This window comes from Schistocerca nitens, chromosome 1 (assembly GCF_023898315.1).
Source record: "Schistocerca nitens isolate TAMUIC-IGC-003100 chromosome 1, iqSchNite1.1, whole genome shotgun sequence".
NCBI lineage: Eukaryota > Metazoa > Arthropoda > Insecta > Orthoptera > Acrididae > Schistocerca > Schistocerca nitens.
The window spans coordinates 832,018,083-832,043,840 of record NC_064614.1 but is presented as its reverse complement, the minus strand read 5'-3'; the positions used below and the strand labels follow the sequence as shown (position 1 = coordinate 832,043,840).

The window sequence follows — 25,758 nt, the reverse complement described above, 5'->3', positions numbered from 1 at the left end:
AGGCAACTGGTATTGAGGATTACAAAAAAAATTCGCAATTGTCAGGACTGATGGATGTTCCAGTCTAGTACAGATGGAAGAATATAAGAATCCACTCCAATTTTGAGTTCAACGATGAAATATGGACTTCGCTGCCTTAATCCACTCTCTTCCAGGGATTTATTCAGTCAGAACCTTTTCTTATTCCACTTTAAACCTTTTCCATGTTCACGTCCCTGACCATCTGTTCCTGAGATCATCTTGCTGTTTCTACGGCACATTACCAGCTTCTGTCCTGTACCATAAGCCATCGCCTGTCCTCCGTACCGCCTCCACCAAACGCTGTACGTAGCCTACCCGCTGTCCGTACCCAGTGTTCCTGTTCCATCGACTTCACAACGAGATCGCTGGCTACATCGTCGAAAGAAAAATTTTGAAAATTTTTTTGACCAATATTGTAAAATTTTTTTTGGCTATGAGACACTTTTCCTTCGATCTAATCTATGGAGCTTCTATATATTTCAAAATTACTGGATTTAGGCTTTCCTATATTCTTTAATACCTGAGCTGGGGTCTATTCTTCCGAGTTTTTCAGGGTTTCCCTGTGAAGGCCAGTTCCCAAATGGGTAGACCTATTTCGTAATTACACCAATCTACATCTTCCCTGGTTATGTACTCGGGATGCGGGTATACCCCGGTACATGTAAAAGCTACAGCTTAGGTATTCTCGTAACTTACTGTCTTAACATGTGACCCATACTCTCTATAGTAAAATTCTACTAATTCAAAATATTCCTCTTTTGAATAAACAACCCAACAATTTTTTTCTGTTAGCTCGCAAAGTGTATTATCATTAACTTTGCTCGCTGCGAGGGGCAATTGTAATATCTCTTTATATTCGATGAATTATTCTGATACAATTCTACCCTTGAATGACGTTTACTAATTTTCTATCTTCATACTCGCAGAATCCATGCGCAAAGTAGTTTCATACAATAGCTATGCCATGAGCGCATAATTATTCTTTGTAGTATTCTCTCTGGTGGTTGTTAGAAAAAAAGCTTCCGAGATTGTCTTCGTGCCGATTAGCCTGAGCTTGGTTTGAAGAATTGTAATCTGATTATTGAGATTTATGACAGAAGATAACTGAGACGAAATTGTACGATTAAAAAGGAAATATATATATATTGCTCCTTTATACAAGAGGTGTGTATTTGACAATTGAGAATTAATGATATTCATCGATATATTGCGTAGTTGTTAATCAGAAGGGAACTTCCGAAAGACTGGATACGAACCTGCATTTAATAATCCAAGAGCTCCATTACTTCTTCGGAAGGTTAAACTTCATCAAAGCCAAATATCCGCTTGATCTGAGGTTTCCTGACTGATTATACAACGCTCCCAAAAATTACGAGGCATTTTATTTGTACAGATTAGCAGACTGCCGTAAGGCACGAGCCTCCAGAGAAGAAGAATCATCGCCTGATTTCATTCTAACAAGTAAAATTTCTGAATCACTTTGAATGAATGAGCTATGACTGTGTTTCACATTATGAACGACAGATTGCTCGAACGAATTGAGAACTACATAGATAGGAGGAAAAATTACATCCTCCATCTCGTCGACTACGCCACCATGAAATAATTGACATTGCGCTCAACAACATCACACGTGCCGCAGAGCGCCGGAGCAGACAGCAAAAACAGGTTTGTAAACGCCGTGACTTTCACATTGGACAGAAGATATTAGTACGCACACATTATTTATCCAACAGAGGACGGAGTAGATGCAGTAAATTTGAGCTTCTATACGCAGGTCCATATAGAATTCGCAGCATTCCTCACCCCAATGTAGTACACGTCGAAACTTTGAGAACCAGAAAAAGCCAGGGCAATCACCATATTTACAATATTAAACCCTTTATTGAGTAAACATACTCTATGATTTATCACACTGTAACGCCATTTCCAGATATTTATATGACCACTTATTGATGATGATTATATTATTTTCTTGGCAAGTGCCCGGCAAGGTAAGATTAGCAGGCCGCTTTTCTTGTCGTTAGTCATCAGACCGTGCACTTTTTCCCTTTTTTGTGTATGTATGATTGTTTCCCTAACGAAAGTAGAATTTTGTCTGTATGCAGTGACTTTAGACTTAGTAACTAAATAGATTATAGAAAAATTTGTTGCTCATGGCAAGTCCAATTGACTCACCATCGCTGCCAAATTTTGCTCCCCTCCCCCCAGTGGAGGGTTATGTAAGAGGTCCATAATTAAGGAATTTGTTGCTAGCCCACTCGAGCAGATGTAATTTCGATGGATTGCCCACGCGCTGCCTGCGATATGTAAGCTATAAGAGAATCTTAGATCAGAGAGCAGTGTTGTCAGCAGTAGGTACTGTGTGGCAGTAGGAGTAAGTAGTAGCGAGCAGTCGTGTGTGTGAAGTTGGCCGGGACGGTCGTGGGGAGCGATGGCGATGCCTGAGCGTTGTAGTATAAGGGAAAAGCAGCCTCGCGCGTATGTGGTATTGTTATATCAAGTCCCATGTAAATGTTTAAAAAAAATCTCTTAATAATAATCTTTCTCATAAAAAGGGCCATGACGCAGCACTGCTGACGTCCAAAATTTACCAGTTTAAATTCACAGTCAGTTACTGAAACGTTATCTATGAGTCACATATTTTTATTAGTAGATTAGTCACATTTTATTGTTCCAAGGTTACGGAATTTATCTGCGGGAGGTTACGCTGAATGTGAATTATATAATTATATTTTTTACTGTCGGGAGGTTACACTATATGTATTTTTTACTGTTTGGAGGTTACACAAGTTTCTGTCCTCAGTTCAAAAGGCTCTGAGCGCTATGGGACTTAACATCTTAGGTCATCAGTCCCCTAGAACTTACAACTACTTAAACCTACCTAACCTAAGGACATCACACACATCCATGCGCAAGGCAGGATTCGAACCTGCGACAGGGAGTCGCGCGGTTCCTGATTGAAACGCCTAGAACCGCTCGGCCACCGTGGCCGGCTGTCCTCAGTTCTTGTAGCAGGGTGATGTTGATGTCCACTGCTCTTAGCGTGTCACGGTTGAAGTTTAACATGGGAGCCGATATTATTGGTGTTGATGGTAGTTATTCGGTATGCGTGATGGTGGATCCGCGCTGTCGATAGGTTCGTAGCTGCTGAAGGTTGTCGTGGTGGATTCTGGAAGTCCATAGTAGTCGCAGAAGTCGTCGTAGAAACATCACCCATTTTAGTGTTGGTCTAACGGAGGAATAGGTCTCATTTCCGCGTCGGGTGGAGGTGGTAAATCCGCGTCTCCCGTCCATGAAAATTGTGCGTCAGTTTCAACATTGGTGAGAGGTGGCAGCGTTGGATAAGTCGGCTCAATTGCGTCGGTGATGACGGGCGTGCTATGTTCCTTGGCTTCTGGGTGCGGGGTTTGCCCGCGATCGTTGTCGGACGGCTCACCCTCTTGTGGATGACGCGACTTCGTGACAAAGGAAAAAGAGTTATTGTGTACTCCGTCAGATATATGGTCCATCTCTTCGTCCTGCGGAGGGGGCTCAGTGGCCGATTCTGATGTCTTGCGGCGTTTTTCGTCGTTTGGGCGACTTTTGCTTCCGGTAATGTGTTTCGGGGTCTGAGGAAGGAAGAGATTCGCGTCGTTTCAGTAAAAAAAACCGTGGGTTCTATGATGCGGCCTTCAGTTTCCATAAAACTCTCGCTGGTAACCTTGTGATCTTCTAGCGCGGGTACGTCCGGCTGTAAGCCATGTTCGCGCGCGGCGCCGCCAGTATTAAGGAGCTATAAAGCCTCCAAGTGTATCGGTCAAGAGAGATGCTCGTGAATCGCATTTTATGAGGGCTGGACGTGCAGTGTCACCGCATAGGTGATTGGAAGGGCGGTTGTGGTTCGGTCGGTGTTCGTATCGTTGTGCTGTAGTTGGGTGACGCGACGTTGCAGGCGTTAATTGCGTACTTGGCCTTCTTTGCCACAACCAGAACATGTTCCAGGTTGTCCGTCTTAAATAACCGCTGCACGGCAGCCGCCGATAGAAATGTACGATGGGACGTGCCGTTTGAGATCTATTCGGACTTGTCTCAGTCGCGCGGAATTAGCCGAGCGGTCTGGGGCGCTGCAGTCATGGACTGTACGGCTGCTCCCGGCGTAGGTTTGAGTCCTCCCTCGGGCATGGGTGTGTGTGTTAGTCCTTGGGATAATTTAGGTTAAGTAGTGTGTAAGCTTAGGGAATGATGACCTTAGCAGTTAGGTCCCATAAGATTTCACACTCATTTGAACATTTTTTTTGGGACTTGTCTCACACCATTAAGCACCGGATACGTCGTAAACTGTACTCATGTCTCGGATACGTGGCTATGGACTTTTCCGTACGAGCTTAGCGCCGCGATGACCTCATCTTCATTCACCTCGAAAGGCAGTTCGAATACACGGATCGTTCGAGGGCCGAGTCCTGCATGGTCGACATCCACAGGCCCGACGTTGCCGCCGGAGTGTCGAAATTTTAGTCCATGTCGCGTCCGTTGAATAGTCTCATTGCAGGCAGCGTTAGAAGTCATCTTAACATAAACGACGCTGCTAATGATCTACATCTACAACCACATCTACATGGATAGTCGGTAAATTACATTTAAGTGCCTGGCAGAGGATTGATCAAACCACCTTCACAATTCTCTATTATTTCAATCTCGTATAGCGCGCGGAAAGAAAGCACACCTGTATCTTTCTCTACGAGCTCTGATTTCCCTTATTTTATCGTGGTGATTGTTTCTCCCTATGTAGGTCGGTGTCAATAAAATATTTTCGCATTCGGAGGAGAAAGTTGATGATTGGAATTTCGTTAGAAGATTCTGTCGCAAAGAAAAAAGCCTTTCTTTTAATGATGTCCAGCCCAAATCCTGTATCATTTCAGTGACACTCTCTCCTATATTTCGCGATAATACAAAACGTGCTGTCCTTCTTTGAACTTTTTCGATGTACTCCGCCAGTCCTATCTGGCAAGGATCCCACACCGCACAGCAGTATTCTGAAAGAGGACGGACAAGCGTACTGGAGGCAGCCTCCTTAGTAGATCTGTTACATTTTCTAAGTGTCCTGCCAATAAAATAGAGTATTTGGTTAGCCTTCCCCACAACATTTTCTGTGTGTTCCAATTTAAGTTGTTTGTAATTGTAATTCCTAGATATTTAGTTGAAATTCGGCCTTTATCGATTGGTGTATGCCGATGAGATTGTCTCGAGGCATCTTCTCATCTTCACGTAGGACGTGTTCGACAGCCAATGCTTTGGGTCGTCCGTATTCATTTCAAAAGGTGAACTTCAGAGTGTTCTTCCTGTAAGAGTTGGCTATTATAACTTGTTCGACTGCGAAACGCGGTGATAGGGAAGTAAACAAACACTCCGCACTGGCAGTGGCGTAGACAACCGTGCGCGGTCCGCATTGCTGCCCTGCCAAAGGCTGACTGCCAACACAGCTACTCAAGCACGACTCATGCACCGTCCTCACAGCTTTACTTCACCAGTATCTCTTCTCCTACCTTCCAAACTTCACGGACGCTTTCCTGCCAACCTTGCAGAACTAGTACTCCTGGAAGAAAGGATACCGCGGAGACATGGCTAAGCCACAACCTGGGGGATGTTTCCAGAATGAGAAACATCCCCCAGGCTATGGCTAAGCCATATCTCCGCAGTATCATTTTTTTCCAGGAGTGCTAATTCTGCAAGGTTAGTGGGAGAGCTTCTGTGTAGTTTAGAAGCTAGGAAAAGAGATACAGGCAGAAATAAAGCTATGAGGACGTGGCGTGAGTCGTGCTTGGGTAGCTCAGCTGGCGAGTCGCTGCCGAGTCGCAGTATTATTCGGACGTGTGTGTTCTGTACGCTTGGCAGCCCTTTCCACGCGCTCTCGCTGTTGTTTACAGCTGCTTGGAGCTTGTAAGTAATGATAAATTCGTCATATAATGAAGGCTAGACACCGAAAGTGTAATCTGAAAGTTGGGTTCCCATTGGGGTGTGAACGATCTAGTGTACTCGAGATTGACGACTGGCTTTTGAACAATTAGGTTTGCGAAATGGTGATGTTAATGGGTTGCAGTATGATTTCCTAGCTAACGCTCTGTATGTTGGTCTAAAACAGAAGGTTCTTCGAATTTTCGTACCTTGAAAGGAGAAGTTCTGCAAGGAGGCATCAGATATGATGGCTTACGTTAGAGGACTGTCCGCGTCTTTAACTTACTCTTATAAATGTAATTAGATCACATCAAACGAATAATTGAACCGTTTGGCAAAGTCGTTCATATCTGTGTCGAAAAAGGGCAGGGGAATAGACACTTCATTGTCCACAGTGGTGTCCGAAGTGTAAAGGCTGACTTTCTTAGGCATATACCTTTATTTGTTAGGGTGCGCGGTTTCAAGGCCCTAGTAGTTTCCGAAGGCCAACCACATAGTTGCCTTATTTGTGGTTCTCCTGATCATATAAAATCAGGATGACCCCGTATTAAACCCAAACACAGAGACCCTCGAACTCTCCTTAGGCCGTGTCCTATGTGAGCGACAGAAGCGACCGACAGCGAGCTACTTCTGGATATGCGACACTGCAGCGACAAGCAGCAGCATCGAGCAAAAAGCTTGGGTGTCCTGAGTGCGAGCTACCATGTCGCGCTACAAGATAGCTGCTTAAGAGCCAACCAGTTGTTTCTATAAAGCGGCGTCTCTCACCTGTAGAATACTGTAGCTGGAGAGTAAGGCTACAAAATTAGATTTACTTAAGAAAATAAAGCAAAAAGGAATGCTGTTCATGAAATTTACAAAGGGAGCAATCTCCATGGAGAGTTTCGTAAATACACTCCTGGAAATTGAAATAAGAACACCGTGAATTCATTGTCCCAGGAAGGGGAAACTTTATTGACACATTCCTGGGGTCAGATACATCACATGATCACACTGACAGAACCACAGGCACATAGACACAGGCAACAGAGCATGCACAATGTCGGCACTAGTACAGTGTATATCCACCTTTCGCAGCAATGCAGGCTGCTATTCTCCCATGGAGACGATAGTAGAGATGCTGGATGTAGTCCTGTGGAACGGCTTGCCATGCCATTTCCACCTGGCGCCTCAGTTGGACCAGCGTTCGTGCTGGACGTGCAGACTGCGTGAGACGACGCTTCATCCAGTCCCAAACATGCTCAATGGGGGACAGATCCGGAGATCTTGCTGGCCAGGGTAGTTGACTTACACCTTCTAGAGCACGTTGGGTGGCACGGGATACATGCGGGCGTGCATTGTCCTGTTGGAACAGCAAGTTCCCTTGCCGGTCTAGGAATGGTAGAACGATGGGTTCGATGACGGTTTGGATGTACCGTGCACTATTCAGTGTCCCCTCGACGATCACCAGTGGTGTACGGCCAGTGTAGGAGATCGCTCACCACACCATGATGCCGGGTGTTGGCCCTGTGTGCCTCGGTCGTATGCAGTCCTGATTGTGGCGCTCACCTGCACGGCGCCAAACACGCATACGACCATCATTGGCACCAAGGCAGAAGCGACTCTCATCGCTGAAGACGACACGTCTCCATTCGTCCCTCCATTCACGCCTGTCGCGACACCACTGGAGGCGGACTGCACGATGTTGGGGCGTGAGCGGAAGACGGCCTAACGGTGTGCGGGACCGTAGCCCAGCTTCATGGAGACGGTTGCGAATGGTCCTCGCCGATACCCCAGGAGCAACAGTGTCCCTAATTTGCTGGGAAGTGGCGGTGCGGTCCCCTACGGCACTGCGTAGGATCCTACGGTCTTGGCGTGCATCCGTGCGTCGCTGCGGTCCGATCCCAGGTCGACGGGCACGTGCACCTTCCGCCGACCACTGGCGACAACATCGATGTACTGTGGAGACCTCACGCCCCACGTGTTGAGCAATTCGGCGGTACGTCCACCCGGCCTCCCGCATGCCCACTATACGCCCTCGCTCAAAGTCCGTCAACTGCACATACGGTTCACGTCCACGCTGTCGCGGCATGCTACCAGTGTTAAAGACGGCGATGGAGCTCCGTATGCCACTGCAAACTGGCTGACACTGACGGCGGCGGTGCACAAATGCTGCGCAGCTAGCGCCATTCGACGGCCAACACCGCGGTTCCTGGTGTGTCCGCTGTGCCGTGCGTGTGATCATTGCTTGTACAGCCCTCTCGCAGTGTCCGGAGCAAGTATGGTGGGTCTGACACACCGGTGTCAATGTGTTCTTTTTTCCATTTCCAGGAGTGTATCATCAACTACGAAGATCACCAGACAAATTCGTCGATTACACGTGTATGAGCGGAGGAACATTCGATTGCCTCATCAATAAATTAAAGAAGAATGTTTTTTACATGATCAAGAACTTATAACAGCCAATAAATCCCATAAGAGTGACTGACTACATGAGTGACTACAAATATAAATTGACAATAATTTATAACGGTTAGGTGTTGTGTAATGGTGGCATAGCAGATTGTTGCTACGACCACGGAGAGGTGCTCGGTTTGATCCAATGTGCTTTTTATATTTTAACTGATTCAGTTAAAATTCCATATACTACGTTTCATGTATACTGTTTACACTGCATCACTAAGTATATTTTTAAGGTCTTGTCAAAGAACTTGATCTTCTTATGTGTATACACTTCTACCCCAGTATATGACACACGTTAAATTCCTAATAAATTATAATGAACCATGAAATTTTACAGATATTTGATGTTGCGTACGTAATTCATCAGCAGTCAGTGTTAAGGTCAAGGGTTTCACTTAATCGTAGTAGTCTGTAAAAGTAAAGCATACAAAATTTTTAAAAAGAAAGTCAAACACTTTGTGAAATGATTTGTCTAAAAGTATGAAATAAATAATATTAGGGAAACGTTTGGTGCACCTCATTTTCTGGTCATGATTTCAAGCATCATTCAAAGGCACATAGAATGTTTCTCTGATATACTTATTTCTTTTACACAAATCATTTCATGAAATATTTGACCGATTTCTTTCATTTTTCATTTTCAAGTTTTATTCAGAAAGCATGATCTTACTGAGTCATCGTTTGCGTTCCTAACGTTTTCTGTACTCGAAAATCCTAACTTTTGTACTTGATTCGACGAAGGTCTTTTTGACATTTAAATGCCGCACCATTGTATCATTTTATGTGCAAAATAGCTAGGTCTTAAACATAGGAAATTTTTGACACTTAACAAAGCTTGGCAGCAACTTTTCGTGAAATATTTCAATTTTTCCTGCACTCATTTATTACGTTTTCGTTGATTACCCTGATTATTAGCAAGCAGCTAAACATTTTCATGCAAAACTAGACCCAACGTCGGCCACTTTGATACCGCGTTTACCCGTTTCTCTCTCTTTGATTGGCTATGAAAGTTCACACAAAAGCTCATGGTGTAATTTATAGGGAGTCTTGTTTCCGCTCTGCTCACGCGTTTACAAAAACGTATCGAGCGTTAATCATACGATAAAATAGTCCTTTTTGCATGCTGTCATTTCCAAAAATCTTCGTTTCGATATCTTGAACTGTTTATGAGATACGACGATTTTTACAACCACTTGATTCCCGAAACACAGGTAAGGTTCGGACGCGTTCGCGAGCGACCCGTGCGCGGATGTAACAACCAATATCTCTAAAATGAAAAGAGTTATCTTTCCGGTCTCAACTTTAAATACAATTTTGATATATTGGTTGCCTTTCATATGCAATAATGTATGGCCTTAAATGAACTATACGGAAAGTCTACGCAATGTAATTTTACCTCTACAAATTCTTAAAAATTTCATGCAGCCATGAACTCAATTTCGTGCAGCATAGTAACTATGCCGAGCAACGAAAATAAATTCAAACCTTTATCGAGCACAGATATCAAGCTATAAGATGCGGAAAAATCAAATTTTTTTCACCGAATTTCTTAAAATCGGATGACAAGTACTTCATAGCTGCCATCGCGTCCACTCCGCTGCTTTGCCGAGAAGACACGTGGCTGTCACACGTGGTGCAGCGACAAGATCCAAATATGTTTGAATTCAAACGTCGCCAGTTGCAGCTTAAGAAAGGCACCGACGCAGATGTCTCTCACGTAGGACACTTCGTTAACTATACCTCCGGTTGTGTTTTGTCCCCTGAGGCTGTCGGTCGCTTCTGTCGCTTACGTGTAATCGAAGAATTTGTCTGGTAATCTTCGTAGTTGACGATATTTACGAAATTCTCCATGGAGATTGCTCCCTTTGTAAATTTTATGCACATCATTTCTTTTCGCTTTATTTTCTTAAGTAAACCTGATTTTGTAGCCTTACTCTCCAGCTACAGTATCCTACAGTTTAGGGGCACCTTGTAGCACGTCACGGTCGCTCGCACGCAGGACACCCGAACTTCTCGCCCGATGCTGTTGCTTGTCGCTGGAGTGCCGTGTATCCAGAATTCGCTCGCTGTCGGTCGCCTCTGCCACTCACGTAGGACGCGGCCCTACTGCGACAGGCAGCGACACGGCGCACAGATTAATGTACGCGCAGCGGCTGGCAGACCCGCCGTCGCCGAGCCCTGCTTTGCAGCGGCCGTCCACAATAGCAACACCGCGATGCAGCCGGCGGCCTCCGCTGCGGGAACCGGTTAAGTTCAAAATATCACCGATCATCGCGACTGTCAGATTGAGAATTACCTGACCTGACGACTGCCAGTCAGGTGTGAACCGGAGAACGTCACGAAAGCAAAGTCGGTGTTACCTGGTGTACCTTCCGGCAAGGAGGAGGTCTCCAACATCAGCATCGATAACACATCCGTCGGTGACTCAATAACCGCTGGAAAACCCAGTTCCAAACAACCGGCTACCAAATCTAAATGTGCTGCTCGGAAACAGAGTCAAGAGGAACTAGACAAGATGGAAAGGAAGCTGTCGCGAATACAAAATACCCTCAAGAAGAATACCTCTGAATGGTCGGTGCCCAACAAAGAAGAGGACAGTAAATGCAAAATGCAAGAGGAAGAGGATTCCATGCATGTCGACGCCCGTTCAGGTGATCCAGTGGCAACGACGGCCCCAGGTGTTTCTGCAACGACCGCTCCGCGGTCAGAGGACGTGGAACAAGACTAGAAGATTAAAAGATGACGCAAGAATACAAGCTTGCAACAATCAATGTCAACAGGATTGTCTCAGACGTTAAATGGAAGAGCTTACGTGTTTACTTGTACGCAGCAGACGTCGACATAGCTATATTACAGGAAGTTGTTTCCAATAAGGTAGAAGATATTACTGGCTACGAAGCCATGGTGAACATAGGCGATGACTATGGGACAACGATACTGTACAAAGCAGACATGCAGTGTGAATTAGACACCTTGCTTGAAACTGGGCGCGGGAGCACGGCAAAACTAAATGGTTGCTTTTAGTTAATATCTGTGTTCCAACTAGGTCCGAAGGCAGACGTGACAGATGCGAATTTTGTAGGGAGAACATACCACGACTATTCAGTAACATCAGACGCAATATGCATTTAGGCGGGGATTTTAACTGTGTGTTACGCCGCGAGGATCAGTGCCGGAATTTTAACTTTTGTGACGAATTAAAAGTTTTAACTTATGGTCTAGCCCCGACAGATACTTGGACTCATGCATACAGTACGCGTGCAATACCTCTGCTAGTCGACTAGACAGAATATATGATACAAAAGGATTGCTGCACAATGTAATTGACTGTGAGATATGAGCTCTAAATTTTTCTGGTCACTGTGGTTAACATATAACAGTCACTTATAATTTATTTACGTAATTGTATGGCTAGGGCCCCCCGTCAGGCAGCCCGTTCGCCAGGTGCCGGTCTTTCAATTTGACGCCACTTCGGCGACCTACAGTCGATGGGGACGATGATGAGGACAGCACAACACCCAGTGCCTGGGCGGAGAAAATTTCCCGCCTCAGCCGGGAATCGAATCTGGGCCCAGAGGATTGACAATCCGTCAGGCTGACCATTCAGCTACCGGGGCGGACAGTCAATTATAGTAAACAAACATTTTTGGGACGCGGTGTATGCAGTTAAATCTCTCCCTCCTCTACGATGTCGATTTGCAACAATCCATTAGGTACACTTGGAAAATGTGTATGCGCACTCAAGCGAGATACGCACGGCGTGTAATTTGGTGGACTGAGTTCGCAAAGCCACAGATAAAGAAATGTGTGAGGGAAAAAGGGTATTGGAGGAAGCGCGCATTTGAGTTTTACTTCTCATGCTTGCGCGAGTTGTATAGTGACCCTGCGCAGATTATCAGCCTAAACCTTAGGATCAAACGTATTAAAGCAAAAATTACTAATTTGATGCGACTGTCGTTGGACGGTCCTAAAGTAAGGGCGCGGACTGGGACTGACTCTCTATCTTCCATATTATCAGAGAAGCTAAACGTTGATAGTAGAAGCTACTCCAAATATTCAAGACGAACAAGGTCAGGAGTATAACACACAGAAAGACATCAAAAATTATGTTGCAACATACTATACGAACATTTATGCAGAACCAGAAATAGACTTATCAATGGAAGGAGTTCTTTTACCTCCGACTGCAATGACAGTTACTGCCGACGACAATATTGACCTTATGGAAAACATCACAAATGAAGAACTTTTAGGTTGTAATAACAGGTTTACGTTGTAACAAAGCGGCAGTGTTAGACGGTCTCCCAGTGGAATTTTATTCAGGCTTCAGGGACCTTATTAACAACTATGTATAATTAATTAATGCAAGGTGACCCCTTTCCAACAGCATTTACTGAAGGCTTGGTCATATTGATCCCCAGAAAAATGCGTCGCAGCTCTTTGCACGATTTTCGACCAATTACGTTGTTGAACGCCGATTTCAAAATACTGACTCGTTTACTAAATCATAGGCTGAAATCCATTCTCACGAAAGTTATTGGCCCATACCAAACGAGCATCGGAGCAGGTCGATCCATGACGAATGTCTTACGTGCATACAGGGACGTGTTACATTTAACTTGGATCTGTAAATGTCAACTTCGGATTATGGTTTTAGATTTCGAAAAGGCCTTTGATAGGATTAGCCACAAGTTTCTAACAAACGTTATGCACAGAATGAGATTTAATAATCAGTTTCTTCAGCTTTTACAAAAATGCATTGTTGGGACAATGTATAGAATAAAGGTTAACGGTCAGCTCACCATTTGTGTGCCCATCAAACAATCTGTTCGCCAAGGCCGCCCTCTATCGATGTCGTTGTTTGCCACCGCCGTTGAGCCGCTGCTGTTTAATCTGCATGCACAACTATCAGGCCTAAGGGTGTTTAATGACAAAACAGTTTGCTATGCATATGCCGCTGACATTAGCGTCATTGTAAATACGAAAGATGATATTGAAAAGGTACGCTGCATGACCACAATGTATGCATAATCCTCAGATGCGATGATAAATGAACATAAATCTAAAATTCTTCATCTCGGACCACTCGATGAACACACGGTATCGTCTCGGTTGCAACGTGTTGACAAGATCAAGCAACTAGTAATGACTTTGTTACCGGACCCGCGCGAGACGACCAAGACGAATTGGCAACCTATACTCAAGACAGTCACAGCAATACTGCAAGAACACAAGACTAGATCCCTCAACCGCTTCCAAAAAGTGCAGTTTATAAATAAGTATGTTCTTAGTAGAATATATCGTATCGCTGCCGTGTTAGCAATACCCGATGATATTGCTCACAAGCTTCCTTGTTGCCATATATTAGTTTGTTTGGAGAGGCAATATCTTCAAAACTCCAGATCACACGATAACACTGGCTCGCCATGCAGACGGGGTAGGTGTAAAGGATGTGGGCACTCAAGAGTCTCGTGTTCTCCATAAATAGAACATCGAAAATAATCAGCAGCAACCAGACTGGGATATCCTAGAGTCTATTCACCTCCTTAATACCTCGGGATGTAAGGCCACCAATCAAAGCTGGGCACATCAACAAACAGCTGGGATATGACGGCGCCTACTTCAGGGAAATCAGCTACGTGAACCAGTCGCCTCAACATTTTAATACCTCTACGCTTTACTTTGAACTGAGAAAGCGACACTTCTTTTTTTTTTTTTATTTCACTTGCCGCCCTTATTTTACGACCCACCACCTAATTGCTTCCGGTGGGTCTTTATTGACCACTTAGACGCTGCGACTGGTGTATGGGCCCTGATGTGGCTTGAACCTCCACACTAGTTCCCGCATCTGGTCGCACCGTTGCCCGTGTCCCGCCACGTGGAGGCGGGTCTTAGTTGATCTTATTTTGTTTTTATCTTTTGTTATTTTGATTTTGTTTTGTTTTGTTTGCTATGTTGTTCCATGTTTTCTTTCTTTTTTGGCAGCTTATCCTAAAACCATTTAACAAAAAATTTTACAAGGTGTTTGAAATTTGGAAAAATAAATACAAATAAATAGTTGAGAATGAAGAATAGGAAAGAAGGAGGAATGGAAAAAGTTTGAAGTCCCGCCATCCTGTAGTACTGAGGGTGAAAGTCTTGAAATTGACCATCAAGCCATTGATCCTCAGGCTCCAATACCTTTTAAATTTAACCCTTAAACCAGGAAGATCTATGCTATACTAGACCTACCACTAAGCTAATTACTAGAACTACTACTAAACCAATTAAATTATTTACAAGTTTAAAGTGCCGCGTTTGCCTGTGGCAACTGCGACGGTTCGCCGACACTATTTACGTCTGTATAACGGTACATATTTGGATCTAGTCTTGTATTATCCATTATTATGGCTATAATTGTGTTAGATCTAGATCGCTACTTCTAGGTTAAAGACATTTCTGTCGGGTCTTTTGTTCTGTCTTTGTTTTCATCCGCCACACTATGGTGTCTGTCTAGGTGCTGCATATAGGTTTGTCATTTGCACGGCCTCTCACGTCTGTATTCTTTGTGGCATTCGTCTCATATTTTTTGTTAGTACGTTTAGTTCGTCTCACAGTTCTGGTGTTCTGATTGCGTCGTATAAGTGTCGTTCGGTTTGTATGTGTTGTATTCCAAGTGTGTTCCTGTGTTATCCGTATTTCCCGCAGAATATGATTGTGTGTACATCTTGATGTGTCTCTTAGACTCACGCGGTTCAAGTGCGTGGGGTAAGCTCCGTGGCCAGTCAAGAAATGCACCATGCCGCTGCTAGGGTCGGCATGTTTCATCTTTAACCTTTCCGTTACACCCGGAAGAAATGTGTGTACTCTCCGTCCCTTATCACTTGTGCCCCTTTCTTCCTGCCATTTGTCAGTTTTCCATTTTCTGAGGTCCCGCTTCTTATTCAGCGGTGAACCAGTTATTATATTAACCTGGTCTAGTCTACCCATCTTTAACCAGTACAGAGCGGCCCGATACCTGATTGTAATATCCATCGGGAAGATTCCGAGCACAACACAGTGCTTCGAATGATTTCGTGCCAAATGCTCCAGACAGTCGCAATGGGACGCTTCCCCGTCCTCGCCTACCCGCTGTTCTGTTTGTGACGAGGTTGAGCCTGTGCGCCTATGTACTGGCCGTAAAGCTTAGTACTGATTCGAAGAGAGCGCAGTGGTAGATTTGTGTGACAGACAGAGGAGTCTGTATTGTCCTGAATTTATCCTTGTCAGTTTGTGTAGTATTTTCTCTACCTTGTCTGTCGCGATTCTGATATGTTCATGGAAGTTCAGTTTTTCATCTATGTGTACGCGCAAGTAGTGGGTGACTTTAATTCGTTTTATGTTGCTGTCCCCGATTTTTACTGATAGGTTACGTGTTAGTTGGCCAAAGTGACAACAACGGATTCCGATCGAAAAGAAACACTCTGATAAAACTTGGCAACGTATAAGGGCGAATATCACCAACCCAATTCTTACGTCGGCCATAGCTGCTGTATGGTATGACACCACAGGCGAAAAGATGCATAAAATTAAACTACACCCTACACCATACTGTAACCGTTGTCACCTTATAGACAAACTGGCTCACACCTTCAATTGTAAAGAGAACATCGTGATATGGAACTGGACGACGAAAAAGCTATCGATTATTAACAGGACGACAGAGAATGCGATCGCTTTGATGATGTGTTACACCGGTACTGGCATTTGTTTCCTGCCGCGAAGAACAATAGTTGTACCTGGCTCCTCGGACAACAGCGTACTACATTGTTGCGCAACAGCAAGCAGACCTCAGAGCACTCATTTTGTATATTCACGAACAACATCATAATTTCAAAAAACATTCTAAGTATAAATAGTTGTTGCAAAACTTTCTTATTTGCACTCATTCCACATTGTATTACTCGTGTCCTAAAAGCCAACTTAAACATTGTTGAGGAGCGCAAGCGCCAGAAAGCCACATGTACACATGCCGGCAAAGAAAACTGCAAATAGTCAACGAAGAAATGTTATATAATTTGTTGGATAAATCTTTCCTTTGTTTTTATTTTCTTTAGTTTAAACTGACGGTTACATACTGCTACGAAGTTAATTGCATTTCCAAAGGGTGAGAAGCCACCACCAAAGAAAACACAACTTCCCTTCTTTTCTTTACGTTTATTTGTTGTGAGTAGCACTCATGGGCAACGTTCAATTGCATATTTTTTTAAAAAAATAAAAAGAAAAAAATTAAAAACTAAAATAAAATGAAAAATAAAATAAAAAAGGCAGAGCACTAAAAAACTAAATAAATCAAAAGTGGCATAATTGGTTAGCACTGAAAAAAAAGTGGCGTAATTGGTTAGTTGAATCCTGGAGGGAGGGAACAGGACAAATAAAAAATAAAAAGCCAGTAGAGCACGTGCCTGCAAAAGGCAAAGGTTCCTAGTTCGAATCTCGGTCCGGCACAAAGTTTTAATCCGCCAAGAAGTTTCATATCAGCGCTCGCTCCACTGCAGAATGAAAATCTCATTCTGGAAACATCCCCCAGGCTGTGGCTAAGTCATATGTCTGCAGTATCCTTTCTTCCAGGAGTGCTAGTTCTGCAAGGTTCGCAGGAGAGCTTCTGTGATGTTTGGAAAGTAGCAGACGAGTTACCGGCAGAAGTGAAGCTGTGAGGACGGGGTGTGATTCGTGCTTGGGTAGCTCAGATGGTAGAGCACTTGTCCACCAAAGATAAAGATCCCGAGTTCGAATCTAGGTCGGGCACACAGTGTTAATCTACCAGGAAGTTTCAGTAATTTCTTCTCTCTGAGTAGCTTGTACGGTCGCAAAGAGCAGGTAAGTTCCATCATGGTCATAAATGCTTGGTAATTTTCAAATGAATGTTGTCCATAGCTTTTATATTTACACTGAAGCCAGGTTTTTCAGTGGATAAAAAGATTATTTTTATTGTATTATTCGATAAACAATTATTTCTTTGTGAAACATCATGACACTGCTATTTGTAAACATTTAGATATTATAACGAAGTGTTGTTTGCTGCAAAACAATGTAACGAAAGAATCTAATGTTTTGTAAAGGATGATAGAAATTTAAGTTTCCATGCATTTTTGATATTCCCAGTATGTACCGGTATTAGTAAATTTCCAGATAATAATAACTTAATAGGAAATATAGGCATTTTCATTTTGGGATCTTCTTAGATAAAGTGTAATATAGTCACCCTTTAAACTTAGTTAGCATATAACAAAAGTAAAAGAGAAACTGCATAATTGCGCAGTGTTTCTAATCGAGCTATATGAAGAATAAAATGAGACGAAATCAACACGAAACTCAAGGTATTGTAGAGCGCGTTCACGAGCGGACTATCTGGGTTTTGCACTATTTGAAATGTGTTCTCTGAGAGTTTCAAATTGGAGTCAAAGGGACGTCCAGCAGCGGCTACTATCTCTGTTTGGTCTCCTAACAAGTTACAAGTTAATTTTACAACAATGAGGTTCAAATTGATTGGTCCCGTTACCATTCTTTAACAGGTACCTCGTCCCTTGCACAAAAGATTTCATCACACAGTTTCTCTGTTGTTTGGATCTATTATTTATGTTTCGTGCCGAAGCGGCCACAGAGCGAGCAGGATGCACGCCGTTACGGCGCTGGCTGTAACTAGATGGAGCTGTATGCGATATAAAGTGTGTTCAGCAGAAAGAAAACCGTTACCAAACGTTTTTCTACGATTAGCTAAGGCGTATAATGTCTCGATGACTCTAGTGTTGATCTTGATGTCTACAACTGGTAAAAAACCGTTGCTTAAATCTACTCCAAATCGTCTAGTTGGAATTTTCATGTTAAAAAAAGAGGTGTATAATGATTATGTATAGCTTCTGCTTTAAAAAAAAACTTTGCAAAAGTAATTTTTTAATATAATTCTTCAGTGAAAAAAGTAATAAAACACTTGTAAGCTCTTCACTGAACTTACGCACGTATTTTCAAACTATGCTTATATACACACCTGTGTAGATGGCACAAGTATCAAAAACGATTCCTACCGAATAACTGCGTCTAACCGAAAACTGGCCATCATTCTACAGTTTTTAAGCTTCGTGCAATGTCACGCCAGGGGTCGGCCGCCTCCTCCTTTTCCCCACTCTCTCCCCTCTCTTAGTTAACGGACTTCGAGCCATTCGGTCAACTGACCTGGCTTATGGGCAAAGACATTGCACAGGTGAACAACAATAAAGACGATGAAGGTCTGGCGCTACTTCTTGACTAGGTGAACGATGGCTCTACATTTATCCCGTCCTCTAGCATGAACTCGGATTGTGACCCTGTTACCAGTGGCGTAGCGTGGTTGTAAAGGTTGGGGAGACTCTGCAGTTATTATAGGGAGACAAAATGGTACAATAAACAATAATTTAAACAAATGAAACAAAATGCACCACATAAAAGAATAACATCAACTACTACTACTACTACCACTACCACCGCCACTAATAATAATAATAACTAACTTGTTCAAAAAACGATGACAAATTTATAGAACTCCAGCAGCAAGAGAAGAAGCTCTTATATTTTCTTGTACACAAGTGCAACGCGCCTGTCTTTTCTCTCCTCGAATAAGTCTCTAACTCGGTCTATAAAGATCTGATCACTGGATAGCTCTCCAAGTAGTGTCTTTTCTATTGCTAACGTGCTCAAACACGACAGTCGGATGTTGGACACTGAATTCCTTAAATAATTCTTCACTCGTTTAAGAGTACTCATGTTTCGTTCACTGCTTGCTGTAGTTGCGGTTAGGGTCAAACACCCAGTTGTTTCTTCATAAACTGAGTCTAAATCATTGTTGACAATGTACTTTAAGAGGATTCTTGGAGATAAGTGTTTTTTCTCATCAGCGTTTATGTTACACAGCTTATTTTCAAGTTGTTCTTGTTTGAAAAAAGGGCACTGTTCTAACAATTGAAGCAGTTTCAACTTTGGGAATTGTTTTTGATAGTTCGGGAAGCACTTTTCGTTCAAAAGTTAACAAACTGAATCTGGGGAAGTCTTGAAACCTTCTTTCCATCTGAACAATTTGCAAATCCAGTATCTCGTAAGTTAGTGCCCTGAGAGATGTCTTTTGACTGTCACAGGATGATAAGTTGCCATTCAAACACAAGCTGCATTTAATGCATTCATCAAATAATGTTTCCGTTCTTAACGGTCGTAAGTTTCTCAAAACAGTTCTTATTTCGTCATGGCAGAATGTTATACTGACAGATTTTGACTGAAGAACATTAAAGAGATGATAAACATAAACAAAGCACCCTCAGTAGAAGCAAAGCAAGTAGACAAACGTAGGATCATCCATCCGTCGTTTCATTCCCACAGTACAGCTCAAAGATTCTGGGTCCCACTGAGAGTCTGTATCATCAAGTATATAATTAAAAACACTGTATAGCCCTGAGAAATTACTACATGTTGTTGAAACTGCCCTGGAACGAAAGTTCCAGCGAGTGTTGCTTGCATGTGGCAGTTTAAATCCTTTCTCAGTTAGCAATACAGTTCGTTTTGATGATTTGCTGAAAAACGAATGGAATGCAGTAAGATCACTTACAAACAAGTGTACTTGTCGTATGATTTTGGAGGAATGTAACAGTACCAAATTCAGTTGGTGTGCGTAACAATGAATAAACAGCGCATAGGGACAGAACTGCCTCACCAATTGTTGTAGTCCTCTTTCTCTGCCCGCCTTTACTGAAGCGCCATCATATGTTTGAATAACCACTTTTCATTCCACATTCCATTCCTTCAATACTGCAAGAGTAATGTTTGACAAACCTTCAGCAGCTTTATCTCCAGAAACATCGTAAAATCCAACGAATCTTTCCTCAATTTTGTCTGCAATACAGTACCTGAATATTATACTGATTTGACTCTTGCATGACTCGTCTAATGTTTCATCAGACTGAATCGAAATGAAACTGCAGTTCTGAATTTCAGATTTTATTTTCTCATTAACTGCAACTTGTTTGTCGTATTTTATTGCTATCAGACGAGCGGCTTCAGAAAGGGCGTTCTCATTCTACTTTTGCCCAATAACTGAAATGATTCTTTTTTCTGCAGGTGATGCTTTTGAGGTTTCCTATCAAAGTTCTTTATTGTACAAATGCCCTCATTGCATCATTCCTTTTCACTACCAAACAGGAGACATATATAACAATATAATCTGTTATTAACTGCATTCGCAGTCTGCCAAGCATACTTTTCGTACCAGGCTGTCTGAAAAGTACGTTTTTGTTTGGCTTCACTTAAAACTACACTGAGTATAAGAATAGGTCGTTTGTCCTTCAATTCGCACTTTTTTTCGTACGTTAATGTAGGAAAAGTCGTTTTTAATAAAAATTCTATAAGGTGTTCAGTTGCTAGCTCACTCATGTTGGCGACACAACACGGTTAAAAATACATGAACGGACATTTAACGAAAATGGCATGCTCAAGCGCCGAAAATATGCACTAAAATCACACAAGAATGACTATGAACACAAATCGCGCGACTGTTCATTTCCGTGTTAAAGCTAGCATAGAGGCGGCAGAGCCTAGTCTCGATACCTGCTAGCAAGTGACATCATCGCGACTGCCGCGTCTCGGCCGCTGGAGAAGCAGTCAAGCAGTTGGGCCGCGACTGCCAGGTGTGTGACGACTGCAGAAATCAACGACGCACTATGTCGAAGAAAGGTTTTCACGATGACAACAAACAGTTAGTGGAGTATGTGAGCAGATACTCTAGACTGTATGATAACACGCATACAGATTTCAGAAATGTGATGGCAAAGGATAAGCTGTGGACGAAGATAGGAGAAGCAATGAAAAAAGATGGTAAGTGTTTTACATATACACATTTATTTATTTATGCTTTTTTTCCTACTGTGACAAATTGTACAATATGAAGGCTACAACAATGCTTCCATTCTTTCTGTCACCAAACGATTACAATAGTCGTTACGAGTAGTAACAATAATTTATTTCCTTTATTTGAGCCTTAGTTCTTTTCCAGGTTGTGATCATTAATTTGTAAGTTCGCAGAAGTAATTCTTAAATGTATCTCGTACCTGAAACCCTTCAGCTTGGTAGAATCCCCCTGTTCTGTGGTAAACTCATGTCATGGTCAAGTTCATAAAAAGGTCGTCCTCCTTTTCCTAAATAGGCGTCCCTGATGAGATTGTGTAGACAGCAACAAGCTGTAACGAGTTTATCACATGTGTTAGGTTCCAGATTCGGATTTGTGTAGAACACTCGAAATACCCGACACAAATGTCCAAAAGCGTTTTCAGAAACTCGGCCCGCTCGTGACAATTTATAGTTGAAGGTCGCTTTTGATTTATCTTGCTGGGCAGACGAGCGAGTGTAAGTGTACGTTTACACTGCCTGTGATGGGATGCGACGCGACGCGACGCGATGCGAGGCATAACGGCCAAAGCGATGCAATGGGATGGAGCGTTCACATTGCACACGATAGAGCACGCGCTTGCGCACGCGATCTGGCCAGCAATTGAGCAGTCTCGGCACGATGTCGTTTTTCCTCGACCCAGTAAATTCTTTTTTATTAGAAAACAGTGCTCTGAGAATTCAACGCAGTCGTGAATGGGTGCATGACATCAACAAGGAGAGGAGGGCTTTAGAAGAATTTCATCATTTGTACAGTGACTTGAGAAAAGATGAGGATAAATTTTGGAATTATTTCAGAATGAGTACAGAGACATTTGATTATATAGTGTCGTCTGTTTCAAATATATTACAGAAGCAAAACACAAATTTCAGAATGGCTATTACCCCTGAAGAGAAAGTTATGATTACCATCAGGTAAGTACACAATATTAAGTTTACAGCAATCATTTTATTATGAAAATTTACAAATTGTAATAGATTCAAACTTTCTTTTAATAAATTTTGACGTAGTTGACAATGTGAAGTAAAATACATCACAGTTCACTCAATTAAGTATCAAAGTTTTCAGAATCTTGGTGGCTTGAAATAACAATGTCATCAGGTTGAATTTCAGAAATGACTATTTCATTTTGCGGATTTCCAGAAATTACGATTTCAACTGGATTTTCAGGTGCATAGGGTGACATCAACGAATGTGCAGTGGAAGTGGTTGATTGTTCCAATTCTTCCAAAAGAACCTGCTGAATTTTTATCCTGGCGCTCAACTGAGCCGCTGGTGATAGTTTTCGCATTGCTGGTAGCAAACTCACTACAAAACGATAGCTGTCATCTTGCGTTTCTGATTTCGACATTTGTTGCTCAATTAGCTTCAACTTTTGCGTCTCTATATTTAGCAACTCAGAGTTTGTCGATTTCTTGGATCTCTTGTTTTGGTTTGTGTGTAGGGAGGGTGAGAGAGGAGGCATCGAAACGCTACCCTCTGAACTTACAGACAGTCTTGAAGAGCTGGCTTGGTTGGTTTCATCAGGTGAAACACACTCTCTCTCTCTGTAAGAGCTGGTGAAAATGGTACGTCGTCGTGTGCGTCGTCGTGTTGCGAGGCTGTTCTTTTACTGTGATGAACATTAGTCTTTGTCTTCGGGTGTCGTCATTATGTCAGTCAGGAAGGTCATTAGCTCGTACCACGGCCAATTGGATTGGCATGCCACCTTCGTCTCCTGAACGTTCAGCACGAGTTTTCTTGAGTTCAGAACGGAAAGTGTCACGTAGGTTCTTCCATTTATTCTTCAGTACCTCGCCTGAAAATATAGACGTGAAAATATGCGTAAATAATTAAGTACACTGTATACTTAATACATTATTTGTCCTTAGCATATTAACTGCAAATCCTATGGAGATGCTACACATCCTTCAATTACGCTCATTTCATTCTTTTTCAGATATTTGTCGGTTGGGATGTCTTTCCGTGCACTGTCACAGTCGTTTCGGATGGGTCTAACTACAGTCGCACAATGTGTGCATGAAACGTGTGCCGCAATATGTGAAATTCTGAGCCCTGTACACCTGCCTTCTCCTACTATACCACTGCTTCAAACCGCTGCAAAACACATGTGTGCCAACTGGAATTTTCCGAATTGTGTGGGGGCCATTGATGGTAAGCATGTTCGGGTTAAATGTTCTCATTCTGGGACAATGTATTACAATTACAAAAAATATTTTTCGCTTGCTTTACTAGCTGTAGCCGATGCTAACTGCAGATTAATAGCAGTTGACATTGGAGGCTATGGCAAGCAATCAGATGGTGGCACATTTAGAGCAAGTAACTTGTAGAATAATATTTTGAACGAAACTGAAAATTGGCCTCCACCGAAAGAACTACCAGGTACTTCAGTAAAAGCCCCATTAGTGTTGGTTGGAGATGAAGCCTTTCCACTACTGGAAAACTTAATGCGCCCTTTCCCTGGACTGTCACTGACTGAGGAAGAGAGGTTATTTGACAGGAGGCTATCGAGGGCTAGAACGGTGGTGGAACGCACTTTCGGAATTATGGCCAGCAAATGGCGTCTTCTCCGAAAGGAAATTGAAACTTCTGTAGAATATGCAGACATTATTATTCAGTGCATCTGCGTCTTGCACAATATAATAATCGATAGAGATGGGCCTGACATTTCCCTTCAATTGTCTATTGACCAGGACATAACAGAACACAGTGCTTCAGCAGCATGCTTCCAAAATGACAGAGCAAACAGTAGTGCTTTAAGAAGAGCGAGGAGTGTCAGAGAGGCCTTCAAAAACTATGTCAACAGTCATTAATGCAAATATATTTCATGTCGAAATTATCAAATACTGTAACTATTGTGAACGTCATTTCATTATCAAATTACTGTAATAGTATCTATACACAATTAAAATTAGAAAATAAACGAAGTTGTTTGTGTTACTTGTTTCTTGGAGTCTTGTAGCTATTTATTTTACTTTTTTGTACTTACTGTCTGTTCTACAAACTTCAGCTATTTCATTCCATGCTTGACGAACAAAATCCCTATTGTGGTAATATTTATTTTTCTGGTCCCACAATACGGGGCGTTCACGCACATTGTTAATTAGTCTTTCGACGTCCATCGCAAGCAAGCAATTACTCTAGATGCAAGCACAAACAAGCAATCGCTCCAAACACTCGCGCGAAACGCAAACTCGGTTGTGACTACAGCGGAGTCGTCGCATCGCACCGCATCACATCGCTCGGCCCAGCTTGCAGTCTAAACGGTCACCGCTCTGTTGCCACTGTTAAACCAATCCTGCCCATTGTCACGCGATTTCAGCGCTTCATCGCTCCGCTCGGCTCGGCATCGCATCGCATCGCGGGCAGTGTAAATTTAGCCTTAAGTCTCCCCTGTGTTCGTTCTTAAAAAAGATGCAACTGTAATTCATAACAAAAATATAAACAACTTTCAACTAAGAGCTCTAAATGTGCGAAGACATCAGTTTTGTAGCCCATGCTGCACCCTGATTATTGGCGTATATTAACCTAAGTCTATCGCAACGAATGTACAGTTCGCATCAACCAATGCCAAAAGTACTATGGAGTAGTACCCTTTGTAATTCATCTCTTGTGCCACTACCTGTCAGCATCAGTCCTTCCGGCTCGTCTTCCCTTTCACCCCCATTCGAACGAACTTCATCGGTTGGAGAAGGTACGTACACTTTCACCCCATTAATAAACGTCTAACCACAAGCAGGTGATACTGCTTTTGAAAATAATTACTAATCATAATGTAAACACAGTGTAAAGATAATGTAAACATAAACAACAATCTGTACAGGTCCTGAGTCGTTTCCAAATAAACTTATTATTTTCACAGAAGTTTATGTTATTTCATAGAGATACAAAATTATCCATTTTAAACCATTGTTGATGAATACGTATGCTTTTATACAGCTACTTACCGTAAAGTCACTGCCATTTTTTCGTCGGCTTCTATTGGAGTTTGCACTGTACTGGTAGCTGTTCCTGCTATATCTTCTCTCACCAGACTTAAAACAAAATCGAACTGAGATGGGTTAAGTCTAAAGAAATTTCTGAACCTCTCTTCATCGTTTCGCAAGTGACCGGTTACTAAGTTAGCATAAATTCCTTCACTTTTCCGTGTTTGCGAAATGCTGTGGGGACAAGATCTTGTAAGCATTGCAACAATTTCCTCTTCTTCTTCCTCGTCCACCAAAAAGCTAGAAAGGTATTAGCATCCATGTTGCGAACTCGCGTGCGTGTTCTTTTCACAGAGGTAACTCACTGCGTGGCATGGCCGCTGCGGTCAGCAGTCTCATCGAAATACACAGGCAGTGACGGTCGGCAGTTACGGTTGGCAGTTAAGGCCCGCCGCTACGGCGGGCAGTCGCAGCGAAATAGTACCTTAACACAGCCAGGTAAGGGAAGGGATG

The 25,758-nt window shown here is 42.8% G+C and overlaps 1 protein-coding gene across 1 annotated transcript; it reads right to left on the bottom strand.

Annotated features, from left to right (window-relative positions):
• Positions 1-22,943: 22,943 nt before the first annotated feature.
• Positions 22,944-24,441, bottom strand: LOC126207236 (transcription factor Adf-1-like). The gene is given in 3 exon segments (XM_049938881.1): positions 22,944-23,015; positions 23,017-23,117; positions 24,309-24,441. Coding segments are annotated over 3 exon segments (306 nt in total).
• Positions 24,442-25,758: the final 1,317 nt, after the last annotated feature.